General features: G+C 37.7%; 1 protein-coding gene across 2 annotated transcripts in view; it reads right to left on the minus strand.

Annotated features, from left to right (window-relative positions):
* Nucleotides 1-1310: 1310 nt before the first annotated feature.
* rasgrp3 (RAS guanyl releasing protein 3 (calcium and DAG-regulated)) overlaps nt 1311-20619 on the minus strand; it is a 37598-nt gene continuing 18289 nt past the window's right edge. Inside the window, exons 2-17 of one of the 2 annotated variants that reach the window (XM_082143032.1) lie at nt 20216-20459; nt 19472-19574; nt 19093-19155; nt 15444-15575; nt 14738-14885; nt 13635-13808; nt 12481-12597; nt 11799-12074; nt 11582-11662; nt 10866-10979; nt 10347-10462; nt 9345-9492; nt 7872-7908; nt 7435-7584; nt 4946-5331; nt 1311-3325 (exon numbers count right to left, since the gene is read on the minus strand). In XM_082143032.1, the coding sequence (XP_081999158.1) occupies nt 3317-3325; nt 4946-5331; nt 7435-7584; nt 7872-7908; nt 9345-9492; nt 10347-10462; nt 10866-10979; nt 11582-11662; nt 11799-12074; nt 12481-12597; nt 13635-13808; nt 14738-14885; nt 15444-15575; nt 19093-19155; nt 19472-19574; nt 20216-20285 (2124 nt within the window). In that variant the 5' untranslated portion in view covers nt 20286-20459 and the 3' untranslated portion in view covers nt 1311-3316. Of the gene's footprint in view, nt 3326-4945; nt 5332-6753; nt 6869-7434; nt 7585-7871; nt 7909-9344; nt 9493-10346; nt 10463-10865; nt 10980-11581; nt 11663-11798; nt 12075-12480; nt 12598-13634; nt 13809-14737; nt 14886-15443; nt 15576-19092; nt 19156-19471; nt 19575-20215; nt 20460-20619 lie in introns of those variants that run through there. The other variant, XR_014199166.1, reaches the window with a different exon arrangement.

Raw genomic sequence — 20619 nt, forward strand, 5'->3', positions numbered from 1 at the left:
TTTTTGCATTATTATTGTCATTTATTATGGCAGTAAATATCAGCAGTTACAATGACGAAAACAACTTAAATACAAGAATTCTACAGAAAGTATGCAGATCCCCATGATGCAGTGTACTTGTGACATGCTTAGAAATACAGTGGCCACATAGGGGCGATAGACATCTATATTTATTTCTTGCAAATCCTAAACATTTCAGTCACAATCACAGTTTAAACCAGTCATTGAGACATTAACACAAACTGTAGAATTTTGAATAGTTGTGATTAGTCCATGCTAGGGTAGTGTGTTTATTGAGGTTTTCCCATTTACAGCAAGTGAATTCTAACAGTGTGATGAAGGATTAATGGAACATTTCTACATGTAATGTATTCCAGTTATTAATCTCATTCCAGTTAAAACAGACCAAGTTCAAATCTAATTCCAGTTTTATCTTCATAACTATAAATATCTTTTAATTAATATATTTACTTGTCAAACATACATAACGTGTTCCAGCTAACATTACATAAATGTTTTCCAAATATTCCTGTCAAGATGGTAAAAGTCCCTTGGTGTTTAATATTCGGTTTTATGTGGCAAGCTTATTTATACTGGAAACCCTGAGACGCTGAGATGACCTGCTCATTGCACACACAACCTTATTTCAGCGTTGGTTAAAATAAAATAAAATAAAATAAAATAAAAAACCTTACATAAATTAGATTGCTTAAATTGTACATACTCTTCAGAAATTTAGCGAGACACTTGGCCAGAAACACATGTCTGTGTTTAATGTTCAATATATAGTCGAAATGACTAAAATAAGAACTTTGTGAAAATCGTTTTCTCAAGTAGACCTGGCTCGCATCAACCAGAAACATTCATATCAGTACAGTCAATACAGTAATGACAAGGTTGATCATTTTACAGCAGTAATATTGGTTCTTCTGATGGCCAAGAGGTGGCGAGAGTCATCAGTTTTTTTTCAATGCACGTCTCGAGTTCGCAAAGCTTACATTACGTAAAGATGTTTGCACAAGAAATTGTTTTGATATAGGTAATGCTGCTCATAAGTCAAATAATGTGTGGTCATGCGCAATGATTTGTTCAAATGATATTTAAAACACTTTATCAGTAACTCACCTATCAATAAGTGAAAGTAAACAACACTTATAAATCTCCCACAGGAGGTTCCTGTACTCCAAGGCTCTGAAAGTCATGCACATTAAAGGGATAGTTGGGCCAAAAAAAGAACAGAAAAAAAATCAAACAGGTTTGGAACAACATGACTTTGAGTAAATAATTACAGAATTTTTTGGGGGGTGAACGGTCCCCTTAAGTAGTACACTTTATATGCTAGAATCAGGTGTGTCCAATCCTGCTCCTGGAGGGCCACTGTCCTGCAGAGTTCAGCTCCAACCCCAATTAGACACACCTCAGCCAGCTAATCAAGGTCTCACTAGGCATACTAGAAACTTTCTGGCAGGTGTGTTGAGCCAAGTTGGAGCTTAACTCTGCAGGACAGTGTTCCTCCCAGGACCGTGTTTGGACACGTCTGTGCTACATCAAATGAAAATTAAATTAATTTTGCACGTGCATTTAACACCTCTCATCTGATCTCTGACACAATTCAAACACTGCTTATGCATCATATCATCAGATATAAACAGATGAGAGCAGAATCAATAGCACAGTATTAAAATACTCTGAGAATAACACTGGCAACAGGTAAGCGCTCACAGTACTACACATGAAAGGTTCAGGATATCTTTATCACGAGCCACTGGCATCTAAACATTCATTCTGTAATCATTTATTTCCTCGCATGTTGTTTCACACCATACAACTTTTTATAAAAAGAGAGCAGCTCACAAAAGAAAGCAATGAAAGTCAATGGCAACCAACAACTGTTCAAGCTCCAAAAATAAAGACCAAAAAACACCATACTTGTCCATACGACTTGTGTCAAGTCTGCTAAAGCCTTTTATAGGTCTGTGAGAGGAATAAACTGAAATTTAAGTAGAAAAATCTTTTCTGACAGACATGGTCACCGTTCACTTTCATTGTATGAAAAAGAGCAGACATTTGCTGAAATTCCTTTTGTTTTCCACAGAAGAAAAACTTGGGTTTCAAAAGCTATGAGAGTGAGTAAATAATGACAGAATGTTCATTTTTGGGGCCTTTTAAATCTATAATTGTGGTGCCAGAAGAGCATCTAATCCTCAAAGATTTACTATAATCACTGTTCGTCTTATTTGATCTGCTGATCCACCTGTGGTTTCTGACTCTCTGACTCTCTCTCTCTCTCTCTCTCTATATATATATATATCTCACACACACAGTCTTAAAAAAAAGAAATTAAATACAGCCTGTCCCATCTGAGCCTTTTGGGCTCTAACTGAGCTGAGATATCTGAGTGTCAAACTTATTTCACAACATATGTCGCTGAAGGACGCTGTGTTGCCTTGATGATGGACTATCGATGGACTCACCTGGCACTTAGCAACAGAGGCCATACAAACAGCAGGCTTATGGCACACCTGTATCTGCAGAATCTAAGTCTCTGAATGTACGTATATATAAAGATCATTTCAAACTTATATTAGCTATCAATGTTACTAGGCAACACTGATGTTACTTCATGGACTCTTGTCTGGCTTTTCTCAAGCACAGGAGACACAACTTTTGGTGCAAACTAATCTTTGAAAGAGTGTAACGTTTTTTTAAAATTATATTTTGATGGTATTAAAACTCAACGTACCTTCCACTTCTGATCATAATGTGTCGCAGGGTAACACATAAATGAAGTTAGTGTTTTAATATTCTAACATACACAAGTTTATCTTCATCTTTCCCTCGTGCCAGTTCCACCTTCAACTTCAGACAACCTGAATGTAACCATTCACTGTGTCCTTTCCACGTAGTGTTTTTGGAGAACGAAAACCAGAGCGTGCGTTGAAACCACGTCAATGGCATACCTTAAATACTCTTTTACACACATCTATTATGATGCTGATGCATCCATCACATCAGCTTCTTCCAGTGATTCTCCGTTAGGTTTCCAACCTGTCTGCTACAGTCTGATACACAGGACAGCACAGCACAGTCACTCTCTGTTTAGTCCGAGACCTTTCCTTTGATGCAACCCTTCCCCCAGTTTAGTCAATGGGTTGCTTGCCAGCCCTCTATTTCTGTGGCTGTAGAAACAGTGGCCCTATTCCTGATCCACTGGAGGCATTAGGCACCCCAGCACGCCCCCTAGAGAGGAGAGCCCTCTGGGCCGTGGTCCTGACAGACTCCAGGGTGTCCTGCATGGGCCCACAGAGCGGTCAAGTCAGCTGATCTGAAAACACACAGTGGAAGATCATGAAGACACCTGACTCATTTGTTTAAAGAAAAATAAATAGTAAAATTTCAATATGGATTTGGGATCTCTGTGACTTCGGGAAGTAAGCAAACACCTAGTAACCACCCTGAACACCCTAGCGACAGCATAGCAATGCCCTGGCAACCACATACAACATCCTAGAATCATGGAGGCCACTTCTGTGGCAAGGCAAGTGGCAATCGCACTTTCTTAAGAAAATGTAAAAAATAATAATAAATAAATTAGACATTCTATTACTGGGTTTTCTTCAACTATGAGAACAGTGGATCTTCAGAAAATAAACATTTGTCTGGTAAATACTGTATGTTCAACAGTATACACTAACAGTAACTAATTTTAAATAAATGAATATTTTTTATTTAGCAAGAATGCATTAAATTGATCAAAGTTGACAGTTAAGACATTTATGATGTTAGAAAAATTCCATATTAAATACATGCTGTTCTTTTGAACTTTCCATTCATCAGAGAACCCTTGAAATAATGGACCATGGTTTTGATTATTTGATAATCTTATCATTGATAATAATAAGAAATGTGTCTTAAGCACAATCAGCATATTAGAATGATTTCTGAAGGATCATGACACTGAAGACTGAAAATTCAGCTTTGCCATCACAGAAATAAAATACATTTGAAAATAGATTCAAATGGAAATCAAATTTATAAAAAAAAATTAATAATATTTCACAGTATTACTTTTTTACTGTATTTTTGATAAAATGATTGCAGTCTGAAGTGGGTAAAAGATACTTTCCAAAAACATACTTTTAAAAAACATCACAGATACAATAAATTTGTTAGTTTTAATTGTAAATAAATCCATATCTGGTACATAAAATGCCAGAAGTTATTAAAAATAATTAAAAACTACAATTATTATTATTATTATTGTTTTATATTTTCACCTAAAAAGGTTAAAAACCAAGCCAACATGCTAAACATAGTAAAACATGCGTATTCATAAACTGCTCACCTAAAAAATAAATTCTACAGTGTGTAACCTTGACAGGTGCGTCAGCGATTTAATCCCTGTGTGTCAAGTGACCCTGGCTTTTTTAAAGCCCGTTCTATAAATAACACAGAGAATATCTGAATTTAACAAACACGGCAACACAATCCGGGTCACACATATGCTCTGCATTTTAACCCAAAACAAGGTGTCTGCCACGTCCTAAAATAACAGCCTAGAGCCTTAGTGCTACTCCATATGTATGCCCATCAGTGTTAGTGTTGAGGTGCTCTCGGCCCTGTGGCCTCTGATCAAGATTATCTCTAGAGCGACGTGAGAAGAGGCCAGACCGCAGAACCTTGGTGTTTCCATGGCAATGGCTGAGCGAAGTTTCAAGATGTTCCAAGGCCTTGAGAGAGGCAAGAAGTGATGGAGGAATTAAAAAGCAGTGAAACAAGAAGGTGGTTTGTGGGATTCACAAGGTCTTCCTGCTCAAACAAGTGTGAGTCATCATGTTTTTGGGAAGTGTTTTTCCAGCACACTGAATTTTTAACTATTCTAAATAGTTACTGGATCATTGCTTCTTAATTCAAATGTGCTTTTCTTCTTTTTTTTCAAACGTACCTCAGAGGTCCTGGTTTTGTTGATATGTTGTTCTGTGAGTCCATTCTGCTGTGACTCTTCGCTGTGCTCCTGTGAGTTCCTGCTGTTCCTCGTCCCTGCCGAACTCTGTGTGTCATTCTCCCAGCGGGCAAAGCCTTTGCTCTTGGATGCTTTGCGATGTGGCCTGTACCTCATTTTGGGAAAGGTGTGTGACCCGCTGTCAGCAACGGCAGCCCAGCCGTTCTCGGGCCAAAGGGGTTCTGTCTGTGTGGCCTGACTGGTGGTGGCTCTCTGGAGCCGCACTGAGATGCGCTGGGCTGAACCGGTCATCAGAGTGATGGACTTTCCCTCCAGGTCAGAGCTTGACGATGGCGACACAGCAGGGAATGTAAACACCTCATCATCATCTGTGCAATGACAAGACAAGAGTATGGTAGCAAAGAGAATGTTTTTGTATTGTTTTTCATTTAAACATTCCAAAGACAAGATAAATTGAATTGCACAAATGTATAAGAAAAAAAAAATATATATTTCAAAGAATATATCTTGATTTACATTTATTTTTCTCACGTGACTGGCAAATAGTTTTTCCCTCTAAATTTTTATTTATGTTTAAAACTAGAAGAAAGCAATGGTTACTTCACCGCTGGCAAAATAGGCTTTCAATAAAACTTGGCTGCCTATACAGTAGAAAGGCGAAAAAAATGAAATCTGTGCTACCTCCCTAGAGAAAACAGAGAAAAGGCTGCTGTCTTCCCTTTTGCAAAATAGGTAGGAAAACCAAAGTCCCTTTTAAGGAAAGTCTGTTCACTCGGCAGCTATATTTGCAACACCTCCGGGCAGCTATTTGGGGCCTCCAAGACCAAGTCCTATCTATCCTGAAATCTCAAAAACTGCTTGCCGAACTCACAATTAAATAATATATTTCACATCAGCAACAAAATCTGACATAAACTGTCCCATAAATGCTGTTTCTTATGATCAATTAGAGTTAAAAAAAGCTTGTTTTTCAGGCTAGAGGAGCCAATGGGCATGTGCAGTCCGAAGCACGAGTCTCAGGTTAATATGGGAAGCGGAGCTTTTAACTGCAGCTGGAGTGACGCAATGACTTCATTAATCGGCGATTGGCTCTTTTACTTAGAAGGCGGGACCATTCCGCCATATTTCGAGTTGTAGTTTCTCCTATTCATAAGTAATAGGAGTGAACCGTCTTTCCATTTCTATAGTCTTTGGGAAAACTTCAACAACCATAATACACTGGGCATGCTGCCATCCAAGGTCACTCCTACCAGTCTGCAATGGAGTCAAATACCGCCTTTCTTAAGCAGAAAATAGTTCTTAGCAAACTTTTAGTCGTAATGGTGTTGACTTGTTTTGTTCCCAGATGCAAGAATTCAAAGAGTGCAAAGAATCATAAATATGGGGAGAACGCCATTACGGAAAATCTGAAAAACCACAGTGTTTGTAGTCAACATTTTAAATGGAAATGAGCATCCCTATGCCCTACTCTCTCCGAAGGGCATAGCCCTTGAAGTGGAGACTTTGGAGGGAGCAGGGCCCGTGTGTGTCATAGTGAAGCCGTTTGGAACGCACTTGACGAAGGGAGCAATGACAGACCACGTAATTTCCTCATTAGCTTCACATGGAATGTTACCACGACAAAGCTAGACAATGACAACAGGAATATCTTATTATTGCTGTTAATATGATACAAATAAATGTACATTTATAATGACGTTTTTAAAATATGCTTTATGTGTGTGTGTTCCCGATCGGCTCTTAAAGGGATAGTTCACTTTGAAATAAATTTTTGGTATGTTTTAGCTTACCTCAAGGGCATCCAAGATGTAGGTGTCTTTTTTTCCGCAGTAGTTTCAATTTTGATATTTTTAGGTCAAACCGTTCTTGTCTGTCAGTCATATAATGCAGGTCGATGGTCACCACCTCAAAGAGCATGCACAGAGTCCAAATTAAAACAATTCCCCGTTGTCCAAATTAAACAATTCCCCATCGTAAGTACACATTGATGGCCTAAGACACGAAACGAGCGGTTTGTGTGAGAAAACAAACAGTATTTATATCGTTGTTACCTCTTGTACACAGCCACGTCCAAGTGATCTGAGAGCGCGGGCGGGTAAAGATATATACACTAGATGTCGCCTTGGCTACGGTTTCGTTCCAATGAACTGCCGTAGCCAAGGCGTCTTCTTTTGTATATATCTAACAAAATTGAAACTACTGCGGAAAAAAAGACACCTACATCTTGGATGCCCTTGAGGTAAGCTAAAACATACCAAAATTTAATTTCAAAGTGAACTATCCCTTTAACTTTATAAGTCAAGCATTAAACACATAAAGTGAGGACTTGTCACCCTGGGTCACATGACCATAAACGATTAAACTACTCTAGAGAGAGAGAGAGAGAGAGAGAGAGAGAGAGATCACCCTCATTTATGAATTTTTACTCTGAGATAAGCAGATGGTGATGTACTGTACATGTGTGTTTTCACCTTTGCAGGTGGGCAGGTTGGGGCTGCTGGGTAAAGAGCTGTGTGTAAGCACTCCAGGAGACACGCTACCCAGCGATGTGGACCGAGGAAGACGTCGGCACGCCAAAACCAGCAGCTCACGACACTGTTTATGGCAGTTCACTCCACAGTCTAAAAACAATATGATTCAATTTTAACAAAAGTGTGCATTTTCCTACATATATATAGTACAACAACAAAAAACTGTACTGAAAAATAATATTACACACATGCATGGGACAGATTTATAGATGTTATAGATGAGACAGATGTTTCTATCTGTTTGTTTTAGAATGTTTAACAAACCACTAATATCAACTAACTTAACAGCAAAAATAAACTATTAGTGAATTTACAAGATTAGTGGCCAGTTCAAGCATCAACTTCTATTGTAATTTGCTCAATTTACTTATTTTTACCTTTGCACTTGTATCCTTGTTTAATAATTCCCCAGAGCTGAAAACATGGACCACGGGGTGAAGAGGAAGGGCATGAAGAGGACAAAACGGAGAGAGAGAAGCATATGAGTAAATTTGAATTGGGGACAGAAGCAGCAGGTTTATGCTGTATTTGAGTTCATGGTTTTCTGTACCCAGACCCATGTGTAATAAACAGGATACTTCCACACGTTGCACCCTTCCTGTGCAATACAGTGTGAGAGAAGGTGGATTTGTGTGTGTGTCTGAAAGTCTGTTTAAAAGAATGTGTGTGTTAACTCAGCGGATTCCTGTCTCACCATCTGTGTAAATACAGAACAATCTGAACAGCAGTGACTATGACTAAACACTCACTGTAGTGTATACACTCACTCTAAAGTTCATCAGCCCACAATATTCAGCATTATGCCAACAGGAAATGTGATGCATTTACTACGAAAGACACAGTTTTGTACAAATCTTATGTGTGTGTAGGGCTGGTTGTCACCTTGGTCAACTGAATTTTTTTCTTTTTGTACAATATATTATTAATATATATGTTGTTTTATATCTGTGTGTTTGCGCTATTTAAAAAAAAAAAAATTCCACTTTGTTTGATATTTTGTTACATAATTCAAAAACATTATCCAATGTACCTCTTTCTGGAGGAAATATACTACCCTTCAAACTTTTGGATGAATTGAGCGGTTTAGTGCAAATTTTCTGAAGAGACACGATTGCTTTATATGACGAACAAATTGAATTTAGACGTTTACTGCTCAATTCATATGGATTAGTTTTATGATCTCTTAACAAACTTTTTGAAGTGTCAAAGAGGTAGTTGTGTAGCTTGTCAATGGAGGGACAAAGCTCTCAGATTTCATCAAAAAGATCTTCATTTGTGTTCCGAAGATGAACAAAAGTCTAATGGGTTTGGAACGACATGAGAGTGAGTAATTAATGACATAATTTTTATTTATAACTATCCCGTTAATATTTCTGTGGAAACCAAGATACATTTTTCAGGATTCTTTGATGAATAGAAAGTATTAATTTCTTAAAAAAAAAAAAAAAAATGTAACTAACCACAAACTTCTGAATGGTAGTGTTTTATTATTATTAATGATTTATTTATTTTTACAGTCAGTCATTTGGCCTGCAAGCAATGGTAAAAATCTTGGGAGTGAGAAACAGCTAAACGCTGTGGTTGAGGTTGGATTAACCTTTAAACACTGTCGGCATGATTCAGAGATGTTGTGGTAAACTCCAGTTAGGTGTGCTTGTTTGCACACAATCACACACAATCACACTGCTGAACACCTCAGACAACTTCTACTGCACTTTAGTCACAGAGAGCATCTTTGCATAAGTGTTGCACAGGAGAAATCTCCCAAAATACATTATCAACTGTGCTGATGTGAAAGGAAAGGAGTACATTTTGTTGTTCTTTATGAGCCTAATAAAATCAGCTCTTACAAATCCAGCGCAGTGTTCACAGAATGTTGGCTTCAGGTAGGTCATCTCCTGGAAGTTGTGAATAAACCCAGGACCCATCTTACACTGCAGCAGCGGGTTGGCACGCAGGAAATACGCCATCATCTCATCCTTACTGATCAATCCATCCCTGGACAAAAACAGAAAGGGATAATCATGATTTCCTCCATGCAGCTCATAAAGCAGTCAACACAACTCTTCCTTTGCTAGTGCTCTTCCTGTGTCACAAGAGGTACAGTATCTAAATAGAACCAGCGTGAGTGCAGGAACTCAGGCGAAATGCATGCAGTCACACACCAGTAATGCGGTTTGAGCGCTGAACTGCTAAGATAAACCACAGAGGACGCCTGGGGAATTTCTGAGTGTGTGTGAGAGTCTTTGCGTGCCTGATGCTGTGCGTCCTTCGCTGGGAGGCATGACCTTCAGCCTTTTAACAGTGCAGCAGGTAACCCACACTGAGCAGCAGCATGTCCTGAAGTGACTACACCGTACACATGCTGCATTTTTAACCTCGCATTAAAAATAAATACATAAACATTTTAAATGCTATATGCATTTATCCAATGATACAGAAAGTATCAGGCTCAAAAAAAATACGCTGTATTTTCAAAAATTCACAAAAGCACTGCACTTCAGTGCTCTTTAAAAATGTATAACTGTTGTTTAAATATTACATCACGGTGTTGTGTAGTCTGCGCACCATGCTCTGCTTCATTTGCAGCGATAAAACATACTTACGAATTTAACACGGTTGAGAAGAACCCTTTAAGGAATTTCCATACACATTACATTGACCCTGTCAGAATTGAGACGATGTACTGAAAATGTGTCTCCTCCAATATCACTGAATCTCTGCCCAGGCTTATAAAGGATCATTTACACAGACTATGAGCAGCTCTCGCCAAGAAACGCTATTAGCAGTTTGGCACTGCAGGGGTTTGTTACAAGAATCACACATTTCATGTGTGTGCGTTTCCTACTTACTGGTCTTTATCAAGCACGCAGAAGGAATCGAGGAAAGGGAAATTTGCTGCGATACTCTCAAAGTCTTCCTGAGATATATATCCGTCATGGTCGTGGTCATAGTTTCGAAAGACAGACTTTAAATGCAAAAAAACAAACAAAAAACAAACAAAAGAATACACAAGTTTAGTGACTGTAATGCAATGAGCAAAAGCTAAATACATACATACATCTTCTGTTAAATTATCTTATTCTTTGCATGTGGCATAAAAATGTGCATTGATATAATCTACCATATAACCCGATTTATCTAATAATAAACCATTCAGGGTTAAGAATGAAGAAGTTAGCAGTCACTGAAATATGCTTGACATAATCAGCCCCTTATATTCAAAGCATGACCTGGCTTTATGGAACTAGAAAACAATCCGTGACATTTGTACAGTACAAAATTATGAAAATAATTTGGATTTATATAGGACATGAAAAGGTTTTTAATATCATAAATGTCTGTGAGTATTGTTGTTGACAATATCTTACATCCACGACCTTCCTGATGTGTTTGTTGACCACTGAAGGATCTGGTTTGGTTGTGACCCCAGAGGCCCAATCCAGTGGAGCCAGAGGTTTGTTGGGTGTTGTTGGAGATGTTGGCTGCGGAAAAACATGGATGTTATAAAATCAATAATGTTCTGTGCTAATCTTTTTACAAAAGAACCCCTTTCCAGCTAAAACTCTCAGAGAGAGGAGGAAACCAGTCAATATTTAGTGACCACAATATCAAATGGGTTTCAGTGGAAGATAAATCTTGTGAAATTTTTCACTTAAATCACCCAAACATGTTGAATGTTTGGGGTTTTAATGCTTACATTTTTTTTATGTTCATCAAGGCTGCATTTATTTGATCAAATAATGAATAATATTTTGAACTGTTTTCTATTTGAATATTTTAAAATGTAATTTATTCCTGTGATGGCAAAGCTGAATTTTCAGCATCATTACTGCAGTCTTCCTTCCTGATCCTTCAGAAATCATTCTAATATGCTAATTTGGTGCTCAAGAAACATTTATTTTAATATTACTGAATGTTGCAAACAGTTGTGCTACTCAATATTTTTTTGTGGGGAAAAAAAACATTTATTTTTTAAATACAAATCAATTGACAAATTGAATGCATCCTGAATAAAAATATACATTTCTTTCTTTTGAACAGTAGGTCGTCAATGGGCCTTCAATGGGCCGTACAGCCATCTTACCTGAGATTTGGGGTTACGGGGTTCTCTGAGCAAGGACAGCTCATAAATTTCATCCTCTGTGTAGTACAGATCCAAGGACAGCTTTACACAAACAGACATAAAATTAAATTATAACCACTAATTTCCCTAGAGGGTAAAACCACTGTAATTCAGTGCTGCTGTCAGACTTTAACTGTGTATGCAGATTTACGACCACAGATGTGTGAGCTGAACTCACAGTGAGCAGGTAGATCAGGTCCATGTTGGGCTCCACCTGAGCCACAGCACTCTGCAGGGACACCAGCTCATTAAAGGTGAGATACAGCTGCTGCATCTTCACGATGTTCACTTTCCCATCCTCCACCCAGTCCGGGAAGACCACGTGCACGGCGATCAGGTCCTTCAGATGAACGCCTAGGATCGGGATCTTAAACCCTTCGCTTTCACTGAAGGCTTTGCGGTAAGCACAGTAATTACCGTTTGACGAAACCAGCTCTGTCATTTCATTCCAGATCTGTCAATATCAAGAGAAAATGACAGTTCCTGAAATTAATCAACCTTTTCTAGATTTATGTTCTAGATATCACGTCTGACCAATTGTTTGTTTTTTCTTAGTGCATTTCTCATATACTAGCACCTGAAATGCTATTTAGACACTTAAATTACACCTAAAATATGTTTATAACAAAACATTTTCTTACAGCCAGTTTCACTTCTCTGCTATCCTGTTTTAGAAATGCTTTTCTTGGATTTCTCGTATGATTATGTCTAAAATGTTTCCCAAAGGTAACGTAACATCAACTCCCTCAGCAGTGGGAGTTTGTCTTCAATGACAACTTGACTTTACGGAAAAGGGAGTGAATAGTTTCTTTATAATTCTTAGAGAAACTAAACAGCTGTTTTTGCAGTGAATGTTGCACCTTGGTGACCTCTGGGCTGAGGTGAGAATGAGTTTCCTTCAAGCGCGAAATAGAGCTGTGACTCAGACCCCCGACCACAGCCATCAGTGTATTAAAGTTCTGCAGGTGGAGCAGTTTCTGGAAGAGACAAAAAGAGACAGACAGATCGTCAGACCGACAGACAGACAGACAGACAGACAGACAGACAGACAGACAGACAGACAGACAGACAGACAGACAGACAGATAGATAGATAGATAGATAGATAGATAGATAGATAGATAGATAGATAGATAGATAGATAGATAGATAGATAGATAGATAGATAGACAGACAGACAGACAGACAGACAGACAGACAGACAGACAGACAGACAGACAGACAGACAGACAGACAGACAGACAGACAGATAGATAGATAGATAGATAGATAGCTTTGATCCATTAGTTCACATATGATCTATGGTTTTTCATTTACAGCATAATTGCACAAGTGCTGGCTGATCTCATAAAAGCACAGCGCTCCTTTATTACTGAAGCTCCAGCAATTCGACAGCTAGACACTTAACATCTATTAGCTGACACGGATCATGCCCAGCAGGCCTTAAAACATATACTAAAAGCACAGGCTTTGTACTGAAGGGATGCCTGGGTGCTCTTCACAATAGAGGCGTTTCATACACCCCCGGCGGCGTGAGAGCAGGCAGGCGGTTCCGCACTCTTTCGCTGGCAGACATTAACATATCAAAGGGCCTGGAAATGTCATCTAGCTGCTTTCAGAACGCACTAACAGAAACTAGTTTGCTGGGTGAAGGGTCTCGCATTTGCGTAAATCAACGTACAGACGGCGTCTCGCATCAGTGTGTTACCCAGGATGCATTTATTCTCATCAGTTATTCAATCATTTCCTGAGCTTCATCACCTTACATTATGTTACATTTAGTTGCATTTTCTGTACTTTGATTTACTTTCATACGTTTAATTTATTTCTTGCTCTGGTGTTATTATATATTACATTAATGCTTTAGGAACAATGAAATCCTTTTTAGACAAGTTAATAAACTTTCATCAATACAGATAATAGGTTAGATAATCTCTGATTCGCTTCTATGAATAATTTGTATAACTTAAATGTGTCTATCTTTGTCAGACATGAAGATGAATGTATGTTCTTACCTGTGCGACATGGATGTATTTGTTGATGACCTCTGCTCGGTGCTGAGGGGTGAGTTTACTGAGAACCATCAGCTGAACCCACTGAGAGATCCCATTAAACAGAGCGATGGAGCGCTCTAATGTGGGGTTATCTACTAGACAGCCATGAATCACGTAACTCTGGTAATCTGTGAACTGAGGACATACACATATTGAGACATATTCATACTTTAAAAAAAAGTAACTAACTTAACTACATTGAAACATGAAAACAGTTCATGTTTTCAATGTCACAACTTTTCCAGTATCAAGTTACTTTTTAGTAAATGTACAGGTGACCTTACGACATTATCGATGAGTATAAATATGTTTAATTAAATGGTCAGTCCAATGTAGTGTTGGATTCTTTCTAGTGAATCGGTTCATCCTAAACAGTCATCAGTTGGAAAGTAAAAATTATTTTAGAGAATTGAATCGTCTTTAATAGTCCCCTCTCTGTCTCGAATGCCAAATTGGAAAGTCCAATTCATTTGTTTGTATGGTTACTGTAACATAAAAAGTAAAAATACATGTAAAAAAATAGATACATAAAAATATGATTTACCGATTCATTCTAGTGAATTGGTTCACCTTAAATGGTCCACTCTCACATACAGTATATAGCTTTAGAAAGTCCAATTCATTCTAGTGAATTGTTTGGTTAATTTAAATAAACAATTAACTGACTCAAGCTCATGTTGCGAACTGTTAATGTAAGACTGGCAGACACAATGAGAACAAACTACTTTTGATTTATATGCCATGGCTTTTAAGAGCTTCTATCACATTATTTTTAACACTGATTTAGAAGGGAGCAATGGATAAAGGAAGGATGTTTGCCAGTTAACAAAAAAAAAATACTTAAGCGTTAGCTGCTAAGAATTACAATGTAGGGCGATGGAAAAAAATCAGCAGAGCTGATAAGAGAACTAAAGTGTGTTCTCATATGCATAGTCTTTTTCTTTCTATATCACAAAAACAAACACACACACGCATTATCTTCACTGACGTAAGTCCTCTACAGCTGCTGGCTTTCCCAGGTGAAAGAAACACTCTATTTTTCCATTTCCACTGTGCACACTAACCGATATCCTCCTGATGGACTTGTACTCTAAGAAGGTGAGGTGTTCGGCCAACTCAATGGGTTCCAGGTGATCAAACAGCAGTGACGCTTTGCCCTTCTTCACCTGCTTCTTTCGCTGAGTCAGTTTACGCATCCAGTCATACGAGGGGCTGAAGGGACAAACATGTTTGAACTGTTTTATGTTCATTTATAGTGCATCACTAAACAATTCATTAAATCTGTTTTATTTATGGATTATTATATAATATTCTCTCCAAGTAACAATAATAATGTTAATTGAATGTAATATTAGAAAATGGAACATCTTCTATGTAAAGTCACACTGTAGGCTACAAACAAAAACATTTGTTTACGCTCACCCTGATACGACAAGACGCCTGTCTTAATCACAGAAGAAAATCATTCAATATTCTCATGAATTATTACGAAATGTAAGGTGCCATTTAGTGTTAATTAGTGACAAAAGACAAGTACGTAATGCTCTATGCAATCATTTCCACATAATCTGAATCAGTGATTAGAACACATGCACATTAGTTCATTAGTGTCAAGTTGTTTTTAAAAGGGTAACATTTAAATTTATAGCAATGTATTTTCATTTCAATCAAAAAGGTAGTCATGATTAAAGCCAAATAGGTCAATAGCAATGACACAGTCAATGATCGGCATGATCACTGTGAGTGTTTGTGTGTTGCAATGACACTCACATTGTAGAAATGTCAAGTAGTTTAATGTGCTCGTCTCCACCCAGCTGAGCGGCTGCATCTCGAAATTCTTCTGTAAGACGGATCAAACCTAGATCCAGATCAAACTCGGCAGGGAATTCAGCTATCCAGTACCTATACACACAGGTTTGAAAACTGTAAATTACATTGCAGTAGCTAAACCCATAGTGTTTATCAAAGTGTACAAATGGTTATCCATATTTAAAACAATGTTTTTATATATATTTTTTCTACTCCACTTGATTTTGTTGTCATTTCAGAAAGAAAAAAAGAAGAAAAAATAATAATAAGGCAACCTGCATGTTGTAACTGCAGATTGATGTATTGCTTTTTACATCGTAAACCAGTTTTAAACCAGAAGCTCGTACTGTATCAGCGCTGTTCTAGCTGCCATGTTTAATTCTGTTTGTTGTCAGGTAACATCTGAAACTGCAGGCTTGAGAAAATGTTCAAACACATTATCACCATGCTTACTTGTGGGGAAACGTGACCTTGAAGCACAGTTTGTCTGGACCACAAATGCAAAACATAGAAACAGCTCACGACTCTGCAAACATTTGTTTTGTTGATCTGTGTTAATTAAACTCATCTTACCCTTACAAAAAAGTACTGAGGCGGCACCATGGCACAGTGGTGGCATAAGATGGTACTTTTGATGCAAGGATTACCATATTTATTAGCAGCAGCATAGTGTTTAGATGGCACTTCATTGTATTTTAAAGCTGTGGTTCTCAACTGGTATGTTGTGAATCAAAAAATGCAATCCAGGTCTATCCCAGGTTGCTGACAACAAAGAAGAAAAAAACCCACTAAATGCTAATATACAATAATAATAATAATAATAATAATAAAAACAACTAACTATATAATCTTACACAGTTAGGATATTTTACAAAATGACCTTTAAACGGGAGGAGAAAAATGCTTCCTGTTTTTTTCCCTCTTTTGTTGTTGAATTTAAAGGGATAGTTCACCTAAAAATGTAAATGTTGTCATCATTTACTCACCCTCATGTTGTTCCAAATCTGTATGAATTTCTTTCTTCTGTTGAACACAAAAGAAGATATTTTGAAGAATGTTGGTAACCAGACAGTTGACGGCACCCATTGACTTCCATAAACAACTTGAGGGTGAGTAAGTGATGATACATTTTTATTTTTGACTGAACTATCCCTTTAAAGGCGGTGCATCCAATGTGCTACAATATTTTGGCAAATTAGGGCAAAATCGACAGAATGTGTACATGCCCAAAACATTCAATACTGAGCACCAAATCAGCCTATTAGAATGACTTCTGAAGGATCATGTGACACTGAAGACTGGAGTAATGATGCTGAAATTTCAGCTTTGCCCTTACAGGAATAAATTACATTTACTATAAAAAAAAAATTCAGATTTTGTGAGCATAAGAGATGTCTTTCAAAACATAAAATAATAGTGCACCATGGCACACGTTATTTTTATATATATATAAAAAATTCTTGCCCATTTATGCACAATTGTCCCATAGCTTCATATGCACAGGTCTTGTTTATGTGGGGAAGTAGCTGATTTCCCGCAGACCTCCTGAAACACAGCAACAACTCCAGGCCGATTGGAAATATCCAGTGAATATCAAGGCTACTTTTAAAATCAGGTAACGTTACTTTTCCCCCAACAGGATGCAGTTTTACAAAACACCGACCTCCTTCATTTTGTGATGTTTTTGTTTTGGTGACTCTCACCGAGTCCCCGGAGAAAGGAACGGATGAAGCGTATTTATGTCAGATGCATGCCGTTTATCATTAATTATGTAGATGTTTTTGACTGCCGGACTCACTAAGGGCACTGAGACATGAAAACACATTCCTTTTCTTGTTTTTCCCTTTTTTTTAAGACATAAACATCAGCTGTAATGTGTGCCCAGCATGAGTCAGAGTGACATCATTCAGTTAGGAGGTAACAACCCAAGGGTCTTTGCATTGTGTATCAGTGCATATTCGTGAGACCAATGAGACCAGGGGTCAGAAGGTCATAAAGCATTCAACTTTTATGCAACACCTCAAAATTTACACTGATAACGGATAAGTTACACTAACTACAAGTGCGTGCGGATTGGAAAGAGAGCAAACAGTTTATTTTTACTTTTGCGTCTCATACCAAATTAGAGAAAAACTGTATATTTCATTTTTTTTTCTAATTTAATACAACGATTTAGATTGCTAAATATATTATTTCTGTCATGACAACTCTCAAACCAATCAGCTGCGCTATGTAGATGACGATTCAATTGCTACCAAATTAATTAATGTGTGTGTGTGTGTGTGTGTGTGTTTGTAATATCTGAAAGAGAAAAACTCACAATCCAATTCACAAATCCAAACAGTGTGTGTACCAGTGGAGCTTTGCTGGCATCTAATGGGGAAAATTTGGTACATCGCCCAAACAAGATCTTACTGAAAGCTCACTTTTGGAGATATCAACATCAAATTTGGAACACAGCTTGTTTAGATCTATCGTTTTGATTTTCTAGCAGTTTTAGGGTTCATGTTTCATAAAATATATGTGTAACTTTTTTTACTTCACGCACAAGGTTTAAGGACCTATCAGCCCTGCACCATCCAGAGTTTCATGGCAGAACTTGGTATGTATTATATATTAGTATAACTATTTGTTAAGATTTGGTCGTGACGTAACCCTACAACTCAAACTAGCGCACGACCTCAACGTCATCGATCTCAGCCACTCCCTCTGTTCGCTGATTGGACCGGTAAAAATTTGGCCGGAGAAAACAAGCAAATATACCGCAAACCCAGACGGAGTACTGAAGGAAAATGAAAATTGAGTGGAAGTACGTAGGAGGGCGGAGCCAGGCTAAATGCAATTTACTAGTGACCTAGAAATAGTGCAGAAATCTTAAATATCCTTATTCATTTACATTTACATTTAGCAGACGCTTTTATCCAAAGCGACTTACATTGCATTTCAAGGTTCACATTTACATTCTTATCAGTTCTTGCTTTACCTGGGAATCGAACCCATGACCTTGGCATTCCAAGCGCCAACACTCTACTGTTTCAGCTACAGAAAAGCTTATTCATTTGACATTTATTTGTCTAAAAGTTTTAAAAATATAAAAAACCTTGTTTATTCCCAGAAATGAATTAGATTTTGATTCCCAGATGATTCATTGTCTATTCTCAAAACAAATCCTGGTTTTGGTGAAGGCTGAGCGATAGATCTGAAAACAGGCAGGCAGATGTGAATAGAGAGGAAAAGAAAGGTGGCCTGAGGAGATGTGCTCTGTGAACAATGGATGGACAAAACGCTGATTCATTCTTTGTTGTGCGCTTAAACACAAAATGTCCACTGTGGACAAACGTCCATCTTTAGGAGCGATGCCTGTCCTTGTGACATCATCACTCTTCATGCTGAGCGCAGGCGACAGTCACGCAGCCTCCGGAGAAAAAGAGGAAGAACAGAAGGGGAATAAAAAAAACGAAAACACGAAATAATAGCCTCTTCACAACATGTTCTGCCACGGGGTTGTTGCTTAGCAATGCAAATAAACACTTTAAATCGTTCCGAAGAGGAAACTCATGGGGAATAAAGGGGTTGTTTATCTTGTTAAACGGAAGCTGTTTTTATTTACCTCATTAAATAACAGATCTTCAGTCGTGTCCGCTGGCAGTCATCTCCCCGACAGTCACGATACGTGATAGAGAGTCAAGGAGAATTAAACATGCTGGAGAATGAATGGATGTAAATGCACATACAGTATGCACACAGAGCTATACAGCTATGCAATGAATGAATGGCATTGCATTACAATAGTAATGTAAAATATTTCACAAAAATTGATTTCTTGGGTTTTTAAACTAATTGAAATTATGACTAAGAAAAGCTTGGACTGGCGTCATTTCCTTAGAGATGCCTCTTGGTATCTACTGAGAGATCTAACAGCACACACTCACAAAAACGGATATCTACTGAAACATCACACACGCTCATACTGGTCTGCCACAGGATATATAATCAGAAGTTTCCCAGCGAGCTCAGTGGAGGACACATACCAGCGATGCATCAGCAGAAGGGTTCGAGGAAGCTGATTTTCATGCAGCTCTCCTTCATCATCTAAAGAGGGATAAATATTATAAGAAATATATATATAATAATAAAAAAATAAAAAAATATATATATTACATAATACATAAGAAAAAATAGAATGTGAGTAATAGAGAAAGAGAGGAACACATTTGAATATAGCAGATTTAGGAATAGCAGCTCAAAAAAAGATATGATACGAGATACAGTATGATATATAAATATGAGAAAAAAATTATATAAAGATCTAATTAAAGTAAAAAATCCCAGTAAGATACCATAAAAGATACCAGTAAAAAATCAATGACACCGATTAATAACAAGAATTAGGTAAGCATTAATTAATAATATGAGGAGTGATGGCAGTTAAAAATAAAAAACTATGACAATGATCAATTTGAGTCATTAATATGTTCATTCATTTGATGTATAGTAATCAGCAACTGTCTGTGATTAAGCAAACAGAGGTCAATAATCATACACAATCAAAGTAACCCATAATGGCATGATCAGCTGTGACCTATAACAGTGGTGAATTATGGTGATTGATATAATCATGAATCTGAATAAACATAAGATCTAGCAACAGAGCAAATCTTGATGCACTAACAGATAGAATGTGGACAAATAATGGACAAAATGAAAGTTTTGCTATTTTAGTGTTTACTCACCAAATGCATGAATGCAGGCGTCCAGCAGTAGCTCCAGGGAAGCAGCCTTCCCCAGCGTAAACGACCCCATGACCTCCTGTCCGACCTGACCTCACTGGGACATCCAGCTCTCTGCCATCAAGGCCACCCTCTCTCTCTCTCTCTCTCTCTCTCTCTCTCTCTCTCTTTCTCTCTCTCTTCTCCTCTCTTCCACGTCTCCTCTCCCTTAAATGTGCTCAGCAGAACAATGGTTGACTGTGCCTCACTGCAGAAACAAACAAAACACTGTCAATAATAAAAATAAAAATAAAAGTTACAGAAATATTTTATGAAGCCTTTCACATGCTTACACCAAGGGGCTTTATAGTGAATGAACTAATGAGGCATTATAGTGAATGAACTGATGCTGTTCAGTAATCACCTCT

This window comes from Leuciscus leuciscus (genome assembly GCF_965113295.1).
Source record: "Leuciscus leuciscus genome assembly, chromosome: 17".
NCBI classification, from domain to species: Eukaryota; Metazoa; Chordata; class Actinopteri; order Cypriniformes; family Leuciscidae; genus Leuciscus; species Leuciscus leuciscus.